Source organism: Temnothorax nylanderi, unplaced genomic scaffold (assembly GCF_030848795.1).
Source record: "Temnothorax nylanderi isolate EJ_2023f unplaced genomic scaffold, tnyl_v1.0 TNYL_tig0099_pilon, whole genome shotgun sequence".
NCBI lineage: Eukaryota > Metazoa > Arthropoda > Insecta > Hymenoptera > Formicidae > Temnothorax > Temnothorax nylanderi.
Window position 1 is genome coordinate 108,351 of NW_027249161.1, and position 23,241 is coordinate 131,591.

General features: G+C 34.5%; 2 protein-coding genes across 5 annotated transcripts in view; both read left to right on the top strand.

Moving 5' to 3' along the window:
• The first annotated feature begins 3,730 nt into the window (after positions 1-3,730).
• Alpha-man-ia (alpha-Mannosidase class I a) lies at positions 3,731-18,848 on the top strand. Its single transcript, XM_071711462.1, has 6 exons — positions 3,731-3,906; positions 9,539-9,752; positions 13,128-13,352; positions 13,732-13,937; positions 14,354-14,548; positions 15,000-18,848. The coding sequence occupies exons 1-6, from the start codon at positions 3,766-3,768 to the stop codon at positions 15,120-15,122; spliced, it is 1,104 nt and encodes a 367-aa protein (XP_071567563.1). The 5' UTR covers positions 3,731-3,765; the 3' UTR covers positions 15,123-18,848.
• Positions 18,849-19,927: 1,079 nt separating this feature from the next.
• LOC139775465 (xaa-Pro aminopeptidase 1) overlaps positions 19,928-23,241 on the top strand; it is a 33,509-nt gene continuing 30,195 nt past the window's right edge. For all 4 annotated transcript variants that reach the window (XR_011718832.1, XM_071711478.1, XM_071711477.1 and 1 more), the window contains exon 1: positions 19,928-20,564. Coding sequence is in view for 3 of the 4 variants with exons in the window: in XM_071711478.1 (XP_071567579.1) it covers positions 20,519-20,564 (46 nt within the window). In the remaining variant the exon portion in view is untranslated. The remainder of the gene's footprint in view (positions 20,565-23,241) is intronic.

Here is a 23,241-nt window from a genome sequence, read left to right on the forward strand (position 1 = left end):
TCATCAAGTTTTAGGTAAACGAGTCAATCAGCCACGCCTGACGAACCAGGAATAATGACATAACACGCATGATAGCCAATAACGTTGTCTCCATCTTTCTAATTGTAAGTCAATAACCTCATAAACCAGAGAAATATGTTAATATATGAATCACATAAATTCTATAAAAGGAAGTTGAGGTATTTCAAGGAATACCGAATAAAAATTCTTCAATAAATTCTTCTTTAAATCTGCATTCTTCGAAAATTTTTAGTGTATTAATATTCTATTAAATAATTGGCTAATATTTATTTGACTATAGATAAATACATATCGCATTGTAGTAAATCGATAAATAGAATTTGGATGGAATTTAGACAATCTTTTTGCATAGTAAAAGTATATTTCTAATTGTCGTCCTATTCAAAAATTTTTTATTAAATTGTTAAATTAATTTAAATTAAATTGGTAAAAAATGTATATAACATATATATTTATGTCAATTTTATATATCATTTTGTATTAACATTTTTAAATACTACAACTATTTCTATAGAAAATGATATCTACCAAATTACATTTTATAAAACATAAAAAGCTATTTAATTACATAATTACATATGACGTGATAGCCAAATTGGGTTTGCTAGAAAATCTATCTAAAGTGTAATTTAGAGTTGATAAGAAGTCTTTAGTCCCAGAGTATAATCGACGCGAAAATGTATCGCTTACGAACTTCCCACGGTACTTCCTATCGCAACGTGCATCATAAATGTCAATTAGCGCCACAATACCTCGCAAACGTGAGAACAACGCCAATTTACTTGCTTTCATGCGCCACACGTCATTATCTCTACGGTTCTGCGTCAGAGCGTTTTCAGATTCTCCTAATTATAAAGTAACTACTGAATGTTTAACGAATATACGACTACTATTTCGGGCGAAGAATTTATTTTACTGATGTAACAATATTTGGTAATAGCAGTCTTTATTCAATTTCAAAAAGAGTATATTGACAATATGATTTCAAATGCAAGCCTATAAATACATAATAGAAATAACATTTTCCAAAAACTCAATTCTCGTTTGATATAATTTTCAATATTTCGAACGGTTTTAGTTTATACAAAACTTGTTATATTTTTTAATTCAATTTTGAAGCCAATTCTGTGCTCACATATTTGATCCCTATGCTATTCTCGTGAGTTGAAAAGCAAAATTTGGTCCAAATGTAGAAATGTCAACCTTTTCGTCTGGCTAATTAGTGAGGAACCTAGCACGAATTATGCGGATATTTAAATGGCGATGAAAGCTTTGATTATGCATGATATGGTTGTCTGTGTCTCATTTTTAGCTGGATTAACATTCAGACTAGAACATTAACATTTATAGAATACGTGTACCATCGCCTTTGTTCTGCTATAAAATTTTTATACGACACTTATAAAAATTGCATTTGCAGAATCTGTATGTCTGAATTATCAGATTGTATCTTACATATTTTTATTATCATCGATTGCATTCACTGCACTCATTTAAATTTTGCAAGCTACGTAATACATATCAATCTTTTTATAATTCGCTACGACGTTTTTAAGAACACGAAATTTTATCATATCGTGTACAATGCATTTAAAAATATGCAGCAACATTTATGTACAAATGTCATTAAACATGACAACGAAGGGATTATATGAATAAATTAATTTCCAGGTTGTTGTTTATCATTGCACATTCGAAGGTGTCTAAACTATAACAGTTTCTGTGCAAAAGGAGGAAGAGACTATGGAACTACTTTAATCACCAAGTGGTCAATCGTTTATCAATCTAGCGTGTCATGAGGGTGAATGTATAATGTAATTATGACCGGAACATATACAACAACGCCTCTGACTATCATCCGCGTGGAATCACGCTCACGCAAATGCGACTGTCGCGATGCGTATCTTGATGCATCGACATTCGCTCTAAATATGTTTCGTGTACGTAACTAGATGATACTAAAGAGAGGTCTAATTATGTGTAATTCTTGAAAACCCGAAAAATGTGAATAATATAAAAATAGAAAAAAGGAGAGATTTTATATTCTTCTGTGACACATGATGCACAACCAACGATCGCTTCTTCCCATTTTGCGGCTGCTATAATACCACCAAGCTATCGCTTAGATTTATGCCACAGATCTGTCATCTCATTGATGACAATTTAACAGAATTATCACCGATGAGTGATCCGTTATGATCTATTACATATCAAGAAATATCACTATTTTTTCAAGCAGATATTATTTTATATCACGACATTTAAGTTATTGAAATAATAAAACTAATTGTAGCGTTGAATTTATAAATATTAAAAACCGTCGAATCGTAATATAATTTCGTTATCGAAAAATCATTTATTTGAATGTAAACTGTGAAGAAACATTTTATTTATTTTTCTTTCAAATATTACTGTTTCAGGTTACTGATAACTGTGTACAGAACGCTTGCTACATGAATAGTGCAATCCATGTATTTACATCGCGTAGATGACGCAGATTGAGTTTCTACACGATGAATGAAACTGCAATGCCACAAATCTTAGGCATAACACATACACGTGTACAAATACTCTCCTCATCTCCATTTCTATCTATTCAAACACAATATTTCATTGGATTTTGCCAAATAATTATATTTATTTGGAATACTTATATACGTATATATTGCGTATCGTTGCATTTTTTTGGTTCTCATGTCATAATTATTATAATTTTCAAAGATTAAATCATACAACACTATCTTACTAACACAATGATTTAGCATCGCGTTTTATTAATTTGTTTCTCTTTAATATATTATTTTTAAATTTTTATTAAAAACTGTTATTAGAAAAAGCAAAATGTTTATTTAATAATTGATTGTTTATTATCCCCCAAATGAGAAATAGTTACAAATGTCTCTAGTGCAAAGAATATTTACGAAACTTTATTTGTAATTAATCAAATTTAAAAGTAGAGCATTTAAAAATTGTTCACATATTATTCACCTAATTCTTTCATTCCTAAATTATTGAACAATTCAAAAAATATTTGTTTGTATTTTTTTGTACATTTTACATGACAAATAAAAACATTTCATAAAAACATTTTGACACTTTGATAACGTATAAGGATTTTTTTATACGTATTTTTTTATTACAGCTATGTACAGTAATTCGCACTGCAAAGTTAGACATAAAAATATTTTTTTTTTACCTTTGGTAAATGCACCTAAAATATGTTTAAAAAATTATAATTCCATAAGTTATAATTCTTATTGTAATAATTCTATTGTACTTATAATAACTTTAATCACCTAATCATAACGGTGCTAAATGAAAAACGAGAATGTGCTCTATATGTTAATATAAGAAGTTTTAAATACATATTAAAATACGTACGTAAAGTCTTTCGGGTCATCTATTATCCATAAGGCTAATGGGACCTAATATATATCTACTGCAGATATGAAAATATAAACCGCAGTAATATTTTATTTCATAATTCATAATACGTAGCCACATGGCTGCAATGTGAACGGAAAGGTTAATAAACGTATGTACCTATATATCCACTGTAATAATCGATTATATGAGAAGATGACGGATGCGTGTATGTATGTGTATGTGCGCGACCCGCGATATTATATACCACGATAATTCTTCCATCCGCGATTAAACGGCCAACGCGTTATTAATCCGAACGTTTTGCTCGTTTTGTTTCAGAACTCCGAAATATCGCTGTTTGAGACGAATATTCGTTTCATGGGAAGCCTGCTTGCCTGTTACGCTCTCACGGGAGACGTGATGTTCCGGGATAAGGCGGCGCAGCTCGGCGAACGGATGCTGCCTGCCTTCCAGACGGAAACCGGAATTCCTCATTCCCTCATCAACCTCCATACCGGGGTAAGTGCGGCTTTTCGTTGCCATAACCCGCTAGTGCCTCGCATCAACGCGCCGAGATGGGTTCGATGTACTTCGATATTACATTAACTTCGTTTCTCTCCCCGAAAAAAGAGCCTACTCATTAACTGGCATCGTGGTAAAAGAATAAAACAAGAAATCACGGATATGTAATATTATAAATTTATATAGGTTGTGTCAAAATCATATGTATATTTTAATGGGATTGAAATTAAAAGTCTGGGAGTCAAATCGAAAGAAAAACTTCTCGAGATAGTTCCTTTATTACCAAGATATTTAATATTGAAAGTTAAAAATTGTGATAAAACTTGATAATTAAAGTTGATAATAATTAAACTTCCAGTAAAGAAAGATTTTCAAGTTATATATAAAGCGAGATTATCTAGATAATGCATTTAAATAACGCAAATCTAAAGATTACTCTACAGATCACTCCATATCTAAATTGCTGATTACTGAAGATATAATGATTTGAGTTTTTGTGAAACTCTACTCTTTAATTTAATCTCGATATTTTATTTTTAATGAAATGTATTCTTGATGTATCGCATTCCTTGTTTATAGCAAACAAAGTTCTTGAAATATTATATTATTACTAAATTTTGTTAAATTGCTTAATAAATCTATGTATAATATATCACTTTTTTAATCAGGAAACTGTCATAAAATAATGAGTAATATATCTTATATATGTTTTTGTAAATCTGCTTGCTACAATTTTCGGCAGCGAGCAATCCGTTGATCTGTTAATGAATGAAACACGCAGTATAAATACAAAACACAAACACCTTGTTCACATGGCCATAACTTAAAAAAGCTACTCCAGGGCGTGGTGTTTCCGTTCTTGCGCACTTCTTATTAAGCATCGTATGTGGCAATGATGTTGCGCTTTAATTGAAACGATTCCATCAAGTCTGTCGAAATAGCGGCGCGCGATTAATATGCAAATTCTTAATTGGATGGATAATGAGGCCACAGGAGGCGGATACGGCCTTTGGCTTCCTCTATACGATGGACGATATGTCCGTTCATATATGTTACTGTCTCTTTTTTTATATCCGTTTATATCAATAATTTCGGAGACAAAATTACGTCAAACGATTGTCTAGAATTATTTATAAATAAAGAGAAATTCTCACACACATACAGAGAATTTCCCGTAAAAGAGCGGCCGATTAATTTCAATAAAAGAAAAACTGTTATTATTACTCTATTATTTCATTTGAAAAGAACATGTTCATTGACGAAAATAGCAGTCGTAAACAAAATAAATAATTTTTTATGATCAGCCTGAAGAAGAGAAAAACGTTATAATTAAAGTGCTTTTATAAATTGTTTCATATATTTTAGTTAAATAATTCATAACTGGAAATTGAAAGCAAATAGCGTGTAGTAATAATCGAATCTGATATGCAGTCTTATCGAAGGAATTAATTCGCGCGCACACACATGCTGAGAGTGCGAGGAATGGAAAGGACTCTGATTTAATTACGACGCGACGATAGATATGCCGATTGACTCTAACCCCTTAATGACTTCATAATTCGTATTAGCGTTTTTAATGAGCGCGACTAATTACCGAGTGTCTGTCTCCGCACCATAACATTATAATTTTCCATTAATTTGGAATGGCGTGAAAGAAAGGAATGATGAAAAATGTTTGTTGGTTCCAAAAATTTCATATATTTTATTATCCTGTCTGGCCGTTTTACTCGAAGCGCATTCTCTTCCTATCCGTTTCCTTTCATACATGAAAAAAATAACACGCAGTGGTATTTTTTCAATGCTCTTGCTGCTATCAATTTAAATATCTAATCGCATATATAAAGCAATAAAAATTGCAAAAATGTGTCGCTTATTACGCATGTTACAATTATATACGTAACATTTTTTTCATAATACATTTAACTACTTGCTACGAGTGCTACGTGTACTTGTAGCAATGAGAAATTTCAATTCTCTCTTTCCCTTTAACAACAGAAGACATGCAAACGCTACGTCGCACGCACACACTCGTCTATCTTACCGCGATGAAATTATAGCGGGCAGGAGTTAATTGGTTAGATTAAATTATAAAGCGATTATGCTTTTCCCACCCGAACTCCATCTATCCAAATCCTCGTTACAGTATTCGTCGGGCGATATCCGACGAACAGATTGCCTCTTCGTTTCTTTAGACGCTTCAACAATGGCTTTTGATTACTTAAAACCGCATCGGATTTCATTCTGCAAATTTTCCGTATTATTCTTTTAATATCATGATCCTACTCATAAAGAATTAGCATACTCTGCCTGCTCTCGTGGATTATACCGTTTGCATTGCGATCTATTTGCTTTTCATAAGTTCTAAAGAAATGGATAGTCAAATAAATTCCCTTTGCAAAATCTAAATTAGAACTGCATTCCAGATTTCTCTAATACGTTAGACTTATTATGAGAATTAATATGTGCAAATTTTAAATTTGCATACTTTCAAGAAACATCGAAGAAAAAATTTAGTGGATCAGAAACTTGCACATTACTTCCTCGTCATTTTATTTCCCTCATAAAGCTTCCTCTACGAGGAAGCCATACTATTTTATGTTAATAATTATGTTGCTCTACTTTAAAAACAAACTTGAATAGGAACAATGCTAAAAATCTTCAATAATTATGAGGAAGCAATGTGCAAGTTTCTAACTTGCACACTTTTAAAAAATATTTATTTTCTTGTTCGATTAAGATAGCTGACCCACGTATCTGATGTATTGCACTTCGGTGTCACAAATGCCTTAACATAGAAAGTTATACTATAATTCTAGGTATCGAGACTTGCATGTTGTATTTAAATTTTTACAAATAATTCAGAGAAATAACGCATTATTAAGAGAATGAAAGAAAAAGATCGCGCGTGTATGTATGTCATGGTGATCATAAGTTTGCTCATTTTAATATAGATGGCAAAAGATTTTGCAACAAATAAAATTTTCTAAATTATATACAGCAATATTTCGAGTGATGTTTGGAATTCTTATTTATACCACTTACCTTAATTATATTGTCCTGAGATAGTTTACCAATTCATAAGAAGCTAAGTGTTATCGCAGTTCAAACTATTAAACTTAAAGTTTTAAAAATTCTTAAAATTTTTAATTAATGCCAATTCTTAATTCATAACATTCTGATATTTTATCTATTTCTGAAAGCTCAAATTTTACAAATTTTGTCAAATAATATGGAAGGTTGAGAAAATTTTTAATGTCAGTAATTATTTAATAATTTTGTTTAATTATCGACATTTGGTAAAGTATAAACGACATTTTAAATTTATCAACTTTTGAAAAAAATTTCTTGCATCTCTCAGTATTTACCGTCAAAGTCGGAAAAGATTTTGGGTATGTGGCATGGGGCCACGGCCCCATTCAGATATCACTATCACTGGCAGTGAATGCGCGTAACCTTGTGTAATAAAAAGTTAATCCTCGGCAGAGGATTATAAATTATAAAAAAATATTTGCTAGATAAAGAGAGAATTTATCCATTTCAAGGCAATAGATTCTAATTAGTTCATTTGTAATATATTTTTATATTCTTATTAATCTTTAATGTTTTAATTTTTTCCGTGATAACTGTATAGGAATGAATAATATACTCGGATATTTCATTAAATTAAGTAATACAGAACACTTCACCGCTACATTAATTATCATTTTAAATAAAAATTTCGATGTAATGTCTAATAATTATGAAAAAGACTATTCGTGATTCTCTTATATCTCATTTCTCATATAGATACATTTTATTTACGTCTGTAATATAATTTTTACAAATCCATTGCCTCTCGATATCGAAATAAAAAATCACTCACCGGCCGATGCGCAACAACGGAGTTGTAAGTTGTAACCCTGCGTTGATCTGTAACATAGAAATATTTTTACATTAAAGCAAGTGTCCAAGATAATCAATACATAAAGCAAATAATTACGACCGTAATAAGAGAGGCACGACGTTCACGATCGACGTAACGTCTCTTTTCGCATATGTACCGAAGATCGAACTCCGTAATTGCGAAATTGCGCCGGAGTTAAACCTCGAACGGTATCGTACGAGTAATGAGTGTATCATGGTAATGGGCGAATCAAGTTGCGCTTGAGAAAGTAGCGGATTCCGCCGCAGGACTGACAAGAGTGACAGGACGAATAACAATTCAACTACTCACCCCACGGTCGCTCCGCCGTCGCCCGATGCCCCCCAGGCCCCCTCCTCCTCTCCTCGATCCTCCAGGTCCTTCTCCGTTGATCCGTTGTCGCATCTCCGTCCGGCCTCCATCGGCGCGCTCACTCGCGACTCACGACGCGACGCGGCGACGTTCACATCAACGATATCGTCGTTTATGATCGCGCGATATTTTCAACACTTTGCACGGCACTCCCGGTATATTAATCTCGCGACGCGACTTAATTACACGGCAACGGAATTACGGCGGAAAAGCTACGATTCGCCTTGACACCCGTGACGTCCCGCAGGTAGATGCGACGAGTGAGCGAGGGTGAGTCGAACATGGCGGAGAGAATTTCGTAAATCGCGCGACCAACTTCACTCGGCACTGCTCGCGCCACTCGTCAAACGCCAGGAGCAACTGTCGCGTAGACGCTACACTTGCTGCTCCCACCACCTGTACTTTTCGCACTTTGAACAAACGAATATAATGTCGAAATTACGTATACTTTTACGTATTGCAATATAAGCGACGTAAGAGTGCGTAAGACGAATAAATGATGTATGAATCAAGGTCAAAGAGAAATATCCGCGGGACATGCCGACCGAAAAGAACACGATCGCTGCTTTACTGATTGCGAGAGGCGATTATTTTGATTAACTGCAATTAAATCATCGATTTATGAACGCTGTGTCTATCCGCCACGATCGCCAAATATCAAAACATGATTAAATACGAGGTTAAACGCAATAAACACGTCGCGGCGTCACTCGATTTAGGGTCCGCTCGTATCCTTTTTATCCGTGTTTCGAAAACGACGGCGACTTTTCATACTTCATTCTAAAGCCGCGCGACACGACGCGACGCGAGACGCGACTGAGGGCGACGTCCCATGTTTTATACCGTTTTTTCTCTCTTGTTGTAACAAAATGTCTCATATTACTTTATTACTGTCTAAATATTGTAATTTTCTAGAATGTTATTTGAATGTTAGTACACGTAGAGAATTTTTCGTAATATTTTACCGTTAAATTCACTACAAACTTGGGAACCGATCAAATATTATCGGTAACAATAGGAATTTTTGAAATATACAAAAGACATTTTACAAACAACGTAATAAAAATTATTGAAATTTTACTATATATTTTAGTAAAATTAATCAAACATATCTTATATTTTATTGTAATAGATATTAATATTTTTTATTACGGTAGATATTAATCAGAGTAGCTCGCATAAAATTCTTCGTGATACACATGTTGTCCCAGGACTACCATGATTTTCAGGGTAAATTCTGCGAGAAAATTCTCTCTGTGTAATGTTACACATACTTGACCTATCCGTTTATTACTTTCAACATTTTATATCTCGCAATGTGTGTGTTCTAGCTAGAAACTTGCGCTTATTTTTCAGGCCAGCAAGAATTACGGTTGGGCGAGCAGCGGCTGCAGTATTTTATCCGAAATCGGGACGATGCATCTTGAGTTTACCTACCTGAGCGATATAACGAATAATCCAGTGTTCAAGAGCAAAGTTGAGAACGTAAGGAAGGTCCTCAAGAGTCTAGACAAACCGAAGGGTCTATATCCGAATTATATCCATCCGAGGACAGGAAAATGGGGTCAACGTAAGTGGAATCTCAACAATCTGCGTTATATTCATATATTTACCTCCTATATTTTTTTATTAACATTCGTGAACATATCGCTCCGCTCCAATTTCCTACAACCACAACGCAACTTAAAAATTGTCATTTTTTCGTTGTTTGCAAAAGAGTGATGAGAATTCAATGCACTGACTAAAGAGTTAATATATAGGTACTTTTGTTCCTTTACAGTCAGTTATTACACCACAAATTGCGTTTAAAATTAATATTGCAAAATTTTAATGATTCAAAACATTTAAACTCTCATTTTCTGGAAAACTTTCGTTTCTGAGTTATGTCATTGTTGCAGCAAACGAGTGATACATGCATACCCGAGCGTGTAAACGTAATTTTTGCTCAGCAAATTATTTACGAATCCTTTAATCATTTAATGGAAAGAAATACATTTTGAAAATGTAAAAAATTGCTTTTCTGTTATCCCTACGCTTTGTACATCCGTTTCTACATCACAGAATAACAGAATTAATTGTTTTATCCTCATTATTATTATTTTCACACAGACATCTGGGAGCAACATTTTCACGTTCATATGAATTCACGGATCAAAGTCTCCAAAAAGAAAATCGTTGAATGTCTTCGGCTGGGAAATTTCGAATCAATATAAATATATTATAAATGTAATATCTGGTGACTTATTACTATAATTTTACATTTAATAAATCTTCGGGCGCGTATTTGCACGAAACATTGCACGAGATAGATTTTTAATCCGACGGCTATCGATTACACCGCTACAATAGTTTTCGCACAGTCGCGAAGTGGAGAATCCGCGCGATTTCGATCACTTCGTTTTTTTTTTGTTTTTTTTTTACCATTTCACATCGCAAGCCTCGGCTCATGTCGCCTCGCGAAAAGATGCTCCGCGGCGTCGGCGCGGGTGTCGGCGCCGTCTTCGATCTTGAATATCGCATTTATCATCCTCTGCCTCGGGTCCTAAATCCCCCGCGCCTGCGTACCTTCTCATTGCACGTACGACGAGATCCTCGGGGATATATATCATCCAAACCGTTCGGTATCTAGCCTCATCGCACATATCCTTCCCACATTTTTCACGATTTCGCTCTAGCCCCGTACCAGTACTCCAGTAGTCCAAATAAGTACACCAAAAGAAAAAAAGCATTGCTCGAATGAAGAAAACTGACGTTTCGATGTTGCCAAAACGTATTTAAATAAATATACAGGATGTCTGATAATTACCGTCTCTTGTCGCTGAATTGGATGCTCATTCGCGGATCTTTATTAATTAATAACAGAACAAGAAGTTTGAGTCGCCAGTAGATAATTAAAAAATGTCTAAATTTTACCACCGCTCTGCTATGTCATGTTACAAACATTTCACGAAATATACCGTTCAACGAATTTGTTATTACTTAGATTCCGACGCACAAATATCTTTTAGATTCGGTGTAGTTAGGGCATTATGCTTGACTAATCGACATTTGTGAGTTTTGTATACACGCTTGAAAAGGACCGGATCCTCGGTCGAAACGTAGCGTTTTTCGATTAATAAATTTGGCCAGTTGGGTCGATTACAACATCTTTAGTAATTTTTTATTAATTAATTTCTCGTTAATTACTGAGAAACTCATAAAACGATAAAGGGACTTTTCTATTCAGTTTAATCCACTCTATCTGCCCACGAGAGGTGGCACTGTTCATTATCAGACACTCTGTATAATGAACCGAACAATTCATATAATTCATATAATTAATACGACAAGTATTGTACTACGTACTACTATAATAATTGTCATTATTTAATGCGACTTTACTGGCAAAATTTATTATCACATTAATACACAATTTGTTTGGCGAAACCTTTATATCTTTCTGAATGAGAACATCATCAATCTTGTTCGTTCGAGCACTTCTTTTTCTGAATGTATAACAATAAAAATCAATATATTATTGACTCTTTTTACAAGAAGATATAACGTGTTGTCTCTTTGCGAATAAAAATCAGTGTTCAAAATGTACACAAAAAAAGAAGTGTTAAATCAAGACTCATGTTCTTGTATAGGTATACGCAAGAATCTATAATCTTCTTAGAGATAGATAGAGATTATAAGAATTTTTATTTCAACTTTTTTTCTTGATTAAATTATGTAAATACCTTCATTCAAACAAGTTTTCTTTGTTTAACGTAATTTATATCTCATTTCAAGATTATAGATTCTTGCTTATATAAAGAATATGAGTCTTGATTTAACACTTGTTCTTTTTCGGTGTAATTTGTCATCTTCAAATTATAATTAACATTCGTTATTAAGCTCATGTGACTGGACCTTCGTGCATTTTTGCACGATAACATTCTTACCATGTTCCCGAGGAAATAGTGATCAGAGAGATAAAGCAAATCCGTACGTCCTTTCATCGCAAAACCTCACATAAAATGGAAACCGTGCTCTTAGCTAGCCCAAGGCACCTAGGAATTAACCCGGTAGATATCAAGAAATGTGCCCTTTGTTTCGCCCGCCTCAAACGTGATCGAAGTAGACCTGCAGAGCGCGGAGAACAAACCCCTCTTTTCCGCGGGGAAAAGATTCTTCCAGCATTCCGTTATCTCGTAGCGATTACCGTTGCTATCCGTTTTAAAGCGGTATCTCTTTTAAGGCAGTCGAACAGCCGTTTTATCTTGCAAAACGAGTCGTCCGCAAGCCTTTAATTTCGCTTCAACATGAAAGGAATGGAAAATAAGAGCAATTGGTGCACTAGAGATTTTTGAATGGGGGAAAGCAAATCTTATTTGTATTCTAAAACTTCCTTTGATATAACGCGTGCTAAAGTACGCTCGTTTTTAATCTTTTAATATTTACATGAATCATATTGATTATCTCAACTGTTATGCAGGATAAATTAATTTATGGATAATTTACTTCACCAAATATATCGATACTAATACAAATTATTATACCGATTACATAAATTTATTTAATTGTCAATTAACTTTGATATTTCAAAAGATATATGCACAGCATTTCTTTCTTTAATCTGAAGAGGATATAATAAGACGATATAATACACTTTAGATTCTCCATATTTTCCTTTCATTCCTTTATTCTTTAATCAAATCTAACAATAAGTAAAGTTTCTCTTTTATCAACTTAAAAACCTCTTAATCTCTAATTGCGCATAATGCAAAAGCTTTTAGCGGCCTAACATATTCATCCAGAAATTACATCAGAAACTAAATTTGTTAAAGAATTTATATAATATGAAAAAGAGATATATAGCGGGCCTGGCTTAATGATTTCCAGAGAAATATATGTGTCGTGAACCCTCTTGGAATTCGCATGGAATTTATTTACGACAGAAATATTTTCGTGGGAATTGCAGATCATATGTCGCTCGGTGGACTCGGTGACAGTTTCTATGAGTACCTACTGAAAGCTTGGATCCAGTCGGGCAAGGACGACGTCGAGGCACGTGAAATGTACGACGATGCTGTATCCGCTATAACTCAGCACATGATCAAAACATCACCTGGCAAACTTGTGTACGTGTCGGATTTAAAATACGACAGGCTTGAGCACAAAATGGGTCATTTAGCTTGCTTCGCCGGTAAGTTTTTAACGTAATTATTTTTACATCGTAATCGTCAAGCTCGAGCGATGTCGATACTCGAATACACGCCGCTAAATAATCTAATTATAAATACTCCGTTACTCGACTAACCGTTCAAGTTTATGATATTAATTATAAAATGCTTCCGGACATTTTCTACTAGTATGACTTCTCGACATTTTGGAACATTCTAAATCTATTTCCATCAAAATTTCGAAACAAATTTTTTTTACCATCACAAAGCTTCCTCTATAAGGAAGCAAAATTATTTTATTATCGCAAGAGTTATTTTATTTCTTTATCTCTCGATGTAAAAAGCGACCGATTCAACAAAAAAAGACAGAAATTTGTCAATAACGTTATCATGGCTTTGTAGGCGGTATGTTTGCTCTGGGCGCTAAAACTCTGGAAAACGAGTTGTCTGACAAATACATGAACATCGCCGCTGGTTTGACCAACACGTGTCACGAATCATATGACAGAAGCGCTACGAAACTCGGCCCTGAAGCTTTCCACTTTATCGAAGGCAACGAGGCCAGAAGCTTAAAGAATGGCGAAAAATATTACATTCTACGACCGGAGGTAAGTCACCCGCGTTTTCATTTGAAAGCAAAACTAGCGCGAATTGATAAAGCGTTTCTATCACAACTACATTCCTTCGAGAGAGAGAGAGAGAGAGAGAGAGAGAGAGAGAGAGAGAGAGAGAGAGAGAGAGAGAGAGTTTGTCACACTAAAAAATTATTTTACTATTTGAAATTGTTTTTAACCGCGAAGAGATAATGTACCTATATAGATTTAACTACTTCATATTTATGCAAATTAGGTATGGCATATTTTTTTAAATTATTAAGTATTAAATTTAATTATTTTAGTTATTAAGTTTGTAAAACAACAGAAATTATAAAATACATATAAAACTAATTTCTTAGCCTCCATTTTTTTTGTAAGAATCGGTAAAATTTACTGGATGAGATAAAACGAGATATACTTTCCCGCAGACCTTCGAATCCTACTTCGTAATGTGGCGGTTAACAAAGGATCCAAAATATCGCGAGTGGGGTTGGGAGGCGGTTCAAGCATTGGAAAAGCATTGTCGGGTTCCCGGAGGATTCACGGGGCTTAACAATGTTTACCTAGTCGACTCGGCGAAAGACGACGTCCAACAAAGTTACTTCTTTGCTGAAACATTAAAGGTAAGGGGAAACGAAGCATCGTTTCGACTTGGTTTACGCTACTTCTCGCTAAAGACCGAAAGAACTTAAACGTTTAATATTTACAGCTTTCCGACAACAGCGGTATCTCGCAAATTTACATTTAACATATGAAACATAATAAGATTTGATTGACTATATTTTACAATTAACTACAATTCTTTTTTATTTCTTATCCAATTTATATATTTTTTTCTGCAAACTAATTTTTATGATATAACGATATTTTTTTTAATAAGCATTGTAGAGACAAAAAAGAAATAGATATGATATTCAATAAGGAAACATTCCAATAAAGAATATTATTTAAGATTTAATCGTGACGCGAGAAGAAGAGAAGAGAGTTAACAAAAATATACGTATATTATGAAATATAATAATATGTATATAGGTATAAAAATATAAAATGTGAAAATATTTTATCTTTTTCCAGTATCTCTATTTGCTCTTCAGCGACGACGATCTCATAAGTCTAGACGACTGGGTATTTAACTCCGAGGCTCATGTGCTTCCTATCAAGGGCAATCCTCTGTACCGCCCAGCTCCCTCTTTATAAGCCAGACAAGTTCACAACAGATTGAATGATACTGACAATTCTCGTTTGGCAGTGATGGAACCGACAGAGATATATATATATATAATACGACGATACACAGTGGATCAGAATTAAATAGTGACAGAAGACTGAAGAAATTCACTTCGAATTATAACGAGGCGCTCTTTCCGTCAATTCTTTCTATACGTAATATTATATCGATTGCGAAAAAATTTATGCGACGAAACAAAAATGCAACTGCATTTTTGTTCCTCTATTCGTCCTTTATTCGTTATCCTAAAAGCGTTAACTTGACGATAATAAAGATGTTATTTGTATAAACAGCGTTACGCGATCTATTCCGATTTTGACCCATTGTGTAACACAATAAAAACTGCGAATTAATGAAGAGGACGAAGAAGAATTAGTCTGCCCTTCGAGTCGCGCTTAAAGTGAATCGAATACATTTTAAATTAAAATAATTATTTTAGGTAAACGAAAGAGAGAGAAAAAGTCAGAGAGTAAGAGAGAGAGAGTGAGAGAGAAAGAAAGAGCGCGAGGAGAATGAGAGAGAAAAAGCAGAATGAAAATGTTAACGAATGTTATTTAAGCCACACGTTTGTAAATAGCAAAAATAAGGAAAGTGAGAGTGAGAGAACGAGCGAGAAAGAGAGAGAGCTATGAAAATAGGAAAACATGTTGCGAGAATGTGAACGCTTCGCCCATTTCTTTTCCCAGCCACAGCGCAAAGCGATCTACTTTACACTTAAATGTATATTCGTAACGTTAACATTTTTAACATTCTCTAAAGATCACGGCAGGGTAGTCGGTGACAGCCGCGTTCCTTTCTTTTTCATCAATAGTTACTCTGGACGCACATGTAACTCTACCGGAAAGAAACGTTATTAAGACTGGAAATTTTATCACATATAAAATATGTGATACATTACATAGATTAGAAAAAAAAACATGATTGAATTAATAAATCAAATTGTTGTTAATGTTCGTTTATGTACAATTGTACAATATTAAGTATCTCTGTCAATATCCTTTCGAGCGTTAAATTTTGACGAGTTACACTGCGTACGAATTCAATGGATTGTCGTTGTTAATTGAAACTATGCGTGAATTGCTTTCATATAATATGACGAATGAGGATAAGTTTTACGTCGACAGCGAGCATCGATATAAACTTGTTTTGTAAAACTTCGGAAATGAAACTGTCAGTCAATCAAAAAAAAAAAAAAAAAGAAATAAAAGAAAAAAAAAGAAAAGAGGAAAATAGCGATAAATTGTCGAACCACCGTTTTAAAGAGAAAAAACATCCCAACAACGTTTTGTAACACTAACATTTAACACGCGTCTCTTTCCCCGTTTTTTATCGATGTCCCTCAAAAAGATTTTGACTATCCAACAATTTTGCTATCCTCGAGTCCCAATCTCTCCCAATTTCATCTCTCCAGAATTTTTTAACAAAGGAAAAGAGGAGAAAGTACACAAACCAAACTGTCATTCTCACGATTGCGGTGCGAGCGTGCGTGCTTTTTGTATGGCGAGCTAATCGAAATAGAATGAAATAAAGAGGAAACCCGGAGAGGGTGTGCACAGACCGAATATACGAATGCGGTCGCGCGTTCGCAACGATGGCGATCATCATTGCAAGTCAGTCGAATATCGTAGTTGTAAAGCGGTTAACTAGCGGGCGATTAACTAGCAAAGTCTATAATGAAAGGTAGAGACGTGTATATAAGGATTACAAGAAAGTCATATTCTATACGAGGAGTGCGAGGTATAGAGTGGGATTGTAGAAGCAACACCATATAATTGTATAGCGCTTATACCGAATGTAAAAATCGATTCGTCCAAATTGGATTCTACAATATCCAGCGACAAACAATTAGAAGCAGTAGCATATATCTCAAAGAGAACACGCGTTCTCGCGGTGTTCAGGGTCGAACTTACGATTGTAATTACACTTGCAGGAGATCTTTTCGGTGATAATCATGACGACCATTTTTATCGCAAGAAGACTCCGATTTTTTACGAATCCATCTCGTGAATGAGCTTTTGTAAAGCATATTCTCCTCCCAGTAAATTTGACCCTGCATGGTGTCTCTTAATGAATTTCCGAACAATCAGCATCGCACTCGTCGATGGTAAGAACGGCCGGAAAGTTACTTAATGTATACATATAGTGCAGAGTTATCGCGCTACGTTTTCCGGTAAGATGACGTTCCAAAGGCGAGACTTCGAAACATCATCTTCAAGCGCGAAATAGAAAATACACACACACACACACACACACACACACATAACACAAATAGACAGACAAATAGGATTTATATTATAACATATACACGCGCACAAACGCGTGTAACCATTCAGCGTGTGTAAACATTCACCCCGCGTCCGAATGAAGAGAAATGGTTAGCGAAATGATTTGCGCGATTATATGCGTTGAATTTCAAAGCGTGACAGTTGATAATAATCATGTTGTCGTTTTCGTTTTACGTCGAACCTCCAAGAGGTTCTATCATGATGCTTGTTAGATGTCAATGCAATTTTAGCAAGCATCTATGTTAAGAGAATCTAGAGAAGAGTTGCACCAAATTGGTCAACATCAATCGTTGCCGATTAAACCTTTATTTTCTAATTGTATCATAACATATAAGAATATGATTCAGAAAGGGATAAAATCCGAAACATCAAATGACATTACATTTAAAATAGTATCTTTATATATTCTATGCGCAGACTATTTTCTGCATACTGACTACCGTAGATGAATTACGATTAGTTAACCATCGGTGTAACTCGCTCGAGATAATTCACAAAACGATGTACAATATCTCATCCGAGAGGAATCTCATCAGCGAGAAAATTCATTTCGTAACACAAGATCCATTTGGTATCACAGATAATCATCCGTTGTTAATAACTGGAATGAATTATCAAAAATTAATCAGATTTTATGATGAACTTTTATAGTGTCGATGGTTACTTGTGATAAAGTATACCGTGGATATTTATAGCGATTTACAGATGACTGTCATCTCGATACTCCACGATTATTAAAATTCACCATAAAATCTCGCAAACTTCCAGCCCCCACATTGATAACACACAAGTACAGTAAGCCCTAGGCGGTGTGTATGTAAAAAATAGTGATAATGACATCGAGAATAACGGCGAGAATGGCAGTGTCCGGCGACGATGATGATAGTAATAATGATAGCCTATACATACATTTGTGAATAGATATTTAATAATTTATTGTTAACTAGAGTATTTTACTTGGACTACTTCACTGAACGGGGTTTTGGGTACAATAATCTTTTCTTATGGCGCTTACAGTTTGTTTAGTTGAGTGATAAACGAGAGAGAGGGAAAGAGAACAAAAACGAAACCTTAGCTTTACTCGCCTGATCTTTGTACGATGAGCGAGGATTACGCGCCACGGAAGAAATACATATATACATATTGAATCCGATATATATAAATATATATATATATATACTTATATATATATATACACACACATATATATATAGATATATAGATATATATATATATTAAAGAAAAGAAAAAATATGTCACATAAAAGGTTTTGTCAGAGAGAGAGATGCAAACTATACTTGTAAATATATAATATATACTCTAGTGATAACGGGGTTTTACTTTTAACAGCTTTACGTAATTATTACTTTGTCATGATCAGTGAAATAAATAAATATTGATAATACGTTATATTGCACATTTCAATATTAATTTCCATTCTCCAGAAGTTTACTTCAATTTTGAGAATCAGTATTGACTGACGGCAGATATAATTAAATGTATACAATAGTTTTATAAGCATGATGTAAAAACTTCACGAGTTTCGTTTACGTTTTAAAATAAGAAGCGTAATTTTAGATATAATAAAAAATCATATCTTGGAAGATTATCACCGATTGCGTTATTTATAGCAATGCTGCATCAGGATTTATTTATCGATCGTGAAATAATACACAGGCCAGCATTCATAGTCAGATCTTATATTTAAGATCGTCTTAAGTTTATCTTTATATAGATACTGAACGACTCGTTTCATTGGCTACGGAATATCTAAAGATAAACTTAAGACGATCTTATAGGTATACAAGATCTGTGTGTGTGAGACTGTGAATATCGGGCATAATCTCCTAAGTTACCATCCTTTAACGAATTCTCATAATAATACCTTATTAAGTAGATTCTTATTAATCAAATGATTACTCGGAAAACTTAAGATCGACTGTAAATTTAGAATGACTCCATTTTTACTGATTAATTTCAAAATGTATTTAAAAAATTATTTTCAAAGCATTGAATCGCTATCAATTCATCTCATTCTGCGCAATATGTCACTGGTCAATAATTAAAATGTATATTGTTTATATTGAATTAAAGTAAGATCCACATTTTTGATAACGCGAATTGTAACAAAGCAACAATTTTGCTTCACTGTAGCTGTGCAATCTATAAAATTTTTCATTTTTTTGATAAATGTATGGCAGCTATAACTGTACGGTATAGTGTAAATAAGAAATTGAAATTTAATTAACCACTGCAGCATTTATAAAATTTGTGAATTCTCTATTTCACTTATTTATCTTCGAGATACATTTTATTAATATCTTTCCGTCAGTAATACTGCTTTCCACTTTATGTTATAATCCTGCGGAAGCATATAAAAAATACTTTGAATTTTCAAGGAGGCACTACCACCTCCGTAGCTGTACTTGGCGGTCTAGCGGGAAGAAGTGAGGAGGAGGAAGAGACAGAAAATTAGAGTCGGGCGCGATCAGTCTCCCTCGTGTCGCGCATCGCTTCGACAGCGTCATTCGGTAATCGCGGCACGGATGATGTCTAATCGCGAATGTTTCTGTATTAATCACTTCGAATCAATTTGACTTTTCATTGTGATCAAGAGATTTCCCGCTCGAAAACACTTCACGCGGCAAGAACGGCGTTTTTCGTGTCAATTTCGTGAAAAACTAACAGACCGATGGAAATGATCTCAGTGATCCAGTTTAATTTATATAAAATATAAAGTACAATAAAAGAAAATTCGCCGGAAAAGAATAATTTAAGAATTGGATTAAGAATTGCCTGCGATTTTGGCTGCAAAATTGGCTCCCGATTGCATGGCATACAGCTGATATAACGAGACCGGAAGAGTACACCATTGCTTCGGTGTGCCGCGGCAAACAGTCTTCACTGTTCTCCAGCACCGGTCTTCCTCGGTACAACCGACGCTATTACTGAAGTGCGGTCTAAATATAGATAAGAACGCGTGTTTTTGACGTGTTTAATCGCGTCGCTCTTTTTATCCCGATTCAACGTGCCGCCGAGATCGAGGTTTACCCACCAGCGCTATCGGAGATTTTCATACCATGAAGAAGTTCGTCTGCCGAATTCTTCTTACGTCTTGCATTCTAGGTAAGTCTCTGCTAACTGATTTCGTACAGTTGCGCCAACAGTTTCGCTCGAATAAATTAGTAAATTTTAAATACATTTTGCTGTTTGAAGAAAAAAACATAAACAAAGCTAAACATTACATTCGGGACCTCTGAACAAATTTAGAAGTCGACACTTCTTTCGAAAGCGTTAGGTCCTAAAATTTACAGTGCAACGCCAACAAAAACATTTGCTAGACAGGCATGTGTAAAATTGCACGACTGCAATAAGAAAACGTGGCGGCGGGCGTACCATATCATGTTTCAAAATTAGCTTAATTATATTTAATGATTTATTTTTTGCTTATTTTTTTAAGTTAACGCTTTTCATAAAGTGTTATAATTGATCACCTTGTGGCTTTTCGACTCGTTACTTACTGATTGCACCGCATGACCCTCATGCACACACTTCATTTAATATTATGTAGATCCATCCTTCGTAATCCGTCACAGTCTACATAAAAATTTGACACGTGGCGAGTTGTAACAGGAAATTACCGCGAGACAGTCTCGCGAATCTGTTAACTAATTTATCCCTCCGTCTCTTCCGAGTTATTTTAATCTATATGAAACAAAGATTATTGTTTCCACGTGACAGTATAATAGTCGATGACAGAATTCATTATCATGTTTTAATATCACTGTTAACTATTAAAGGATGAAATTTGAACCAGTACCTTAAGTTAAATAACATTTTGTTATTTTTAACTACCATGTATGTCGAAATTTATTATTTTAACACACAAAACAATATTATTTTAACTCCATCTTAGTTAAATTTGTTCTAGTTAAACAACGACATACTGAGTAGAAGCAGTAGCGATCTATAGGAATGGTTAAAAAGCGACTCAAATTGAATATAATTTGACACTACGAATTTAACAGTGATGTATCGAAAAAAAATGTACCATATACCGCCTAAGGAAACAATCTCTTATTATATTAGCGAGTGAAGTAATTAATTTCATACGAATTACATACGTAACTATCTAGTTTTCTAATCGAACATCTGTGTTTATATTTACAATTAATTGTTACACTGTAATAAGAAATTTAAATTGTCGACTGTGCAATGCACGATAATTCGATTATAATAATCGAGATATCGATAGAATTAAAATAATATGTAATTTTTAACAGTAAAGTTTTTATTCGTTATTTAACACATATATATTTTGCAAAAAAATGCCATTGCGAGACCTATTATAACACGTTAGCTATTTTGTACGACGCGGCGACGTGTGTTTACGCTCATTTCAATCACGACCGGAAGTTATTAACGAGTTAAGTTCAATGTCGTATCCTTTATGAGTGTCATAAACGGCTGCAACACTCCCTAACTTCCCTTGAGGCCGGCATAATAATATTTTATGATCATGTCGTTTAACGTCACTATTGTTTTATTACTTCCGGATTCATTAACAGTAACATTACATATCACATGCATAATTTGTGCTCTTTGCGTTAGTAATATGAATAATTTATCATAATACATAAAAGATTATGACTTTAAGAATAAAAATGTAAAAATAAATCTCCCAATGCGATTGTTTTACTAATATTCTATAAACGAATCAGAATACAAGCGTATAGACTTAGCAAAAATGTCGCGTAACTATCCCGTCACTAGTTTATATTTATACACGTCGTCGTCATCTATCTAGAAAAAGCTTCTCCAATGAAGCACAGATACAGATCATCTCCCACGTCATTGCCAAAATTTTAAATAAACCATGATACATCGATGATAAGATTTCTAAAAAGGGTCACGCTTCAGCAAAATAATCTTTCCCATATAAATATAACTCTCTTTTTTACTCTAATGGAAAGCTTTTACGTCATATAAAATACAATAATTTGTTTTACGCAATATAGAAAAGAGTTTTTTTGCATCGTATGGAAATTATTTGAAAAAAATCGCGAAAAATTAGTGATACGATGCCAAGATTACAGATGAAATCCTCGCGACGATATCCTCCTGACTGTCCTGCGAAATTCAAATCAAAATATCGGATATCGCGTTTACGGTATCCAAAAATGTAATTTCGTCGGCGTCGATACGCGGCCCACATGCGTGAATAGATTCAGTAGCGCGAATTTCTTCGCATAACATATAGCACCTAACCGCACGCGTCGCGTAACATAATAAACGCTGGAATCTGGCTGCGGTGAACGTACCCCAGACGAGAACTCAGGTTGGCCTATAAATAACGAAACTTTGCGGTCGCGCCGGCGCTTGAAGTTTTAGTCGTTCGAAAATTGCCGGGTCGGCCGTAAAACCCATCACACCCGCGACTTTTCCCGCCGTTTATCCCACCGCGAACGAAACAATTATCCGCGCAGATAAACAGCCCGTAAAAGTCCGTATTAATTGCCCCGGGATAAAAAATGTATTTCCCACGTGACTTTTGCCTCGAGAACGCACATCAAGCCGAGCTGTCGCGTTAAGCGCGGAGGTCGGATTATCAATGATCTACCCGTTTTGAACGCAATTAAAGTTACATAGTAACGGCTCTGTGTCTTTCGGTATAGATGTACGCGCCTAGGTTCCTTCTAGGTTGAATTCGCCAATATAATCGTGTTATTTAACTAAACTCGAGCCGAGCAAGACCAAAGCGTCGTTTCATCCACGATTTTTTCCCACCGCTTCTCTTAAATCT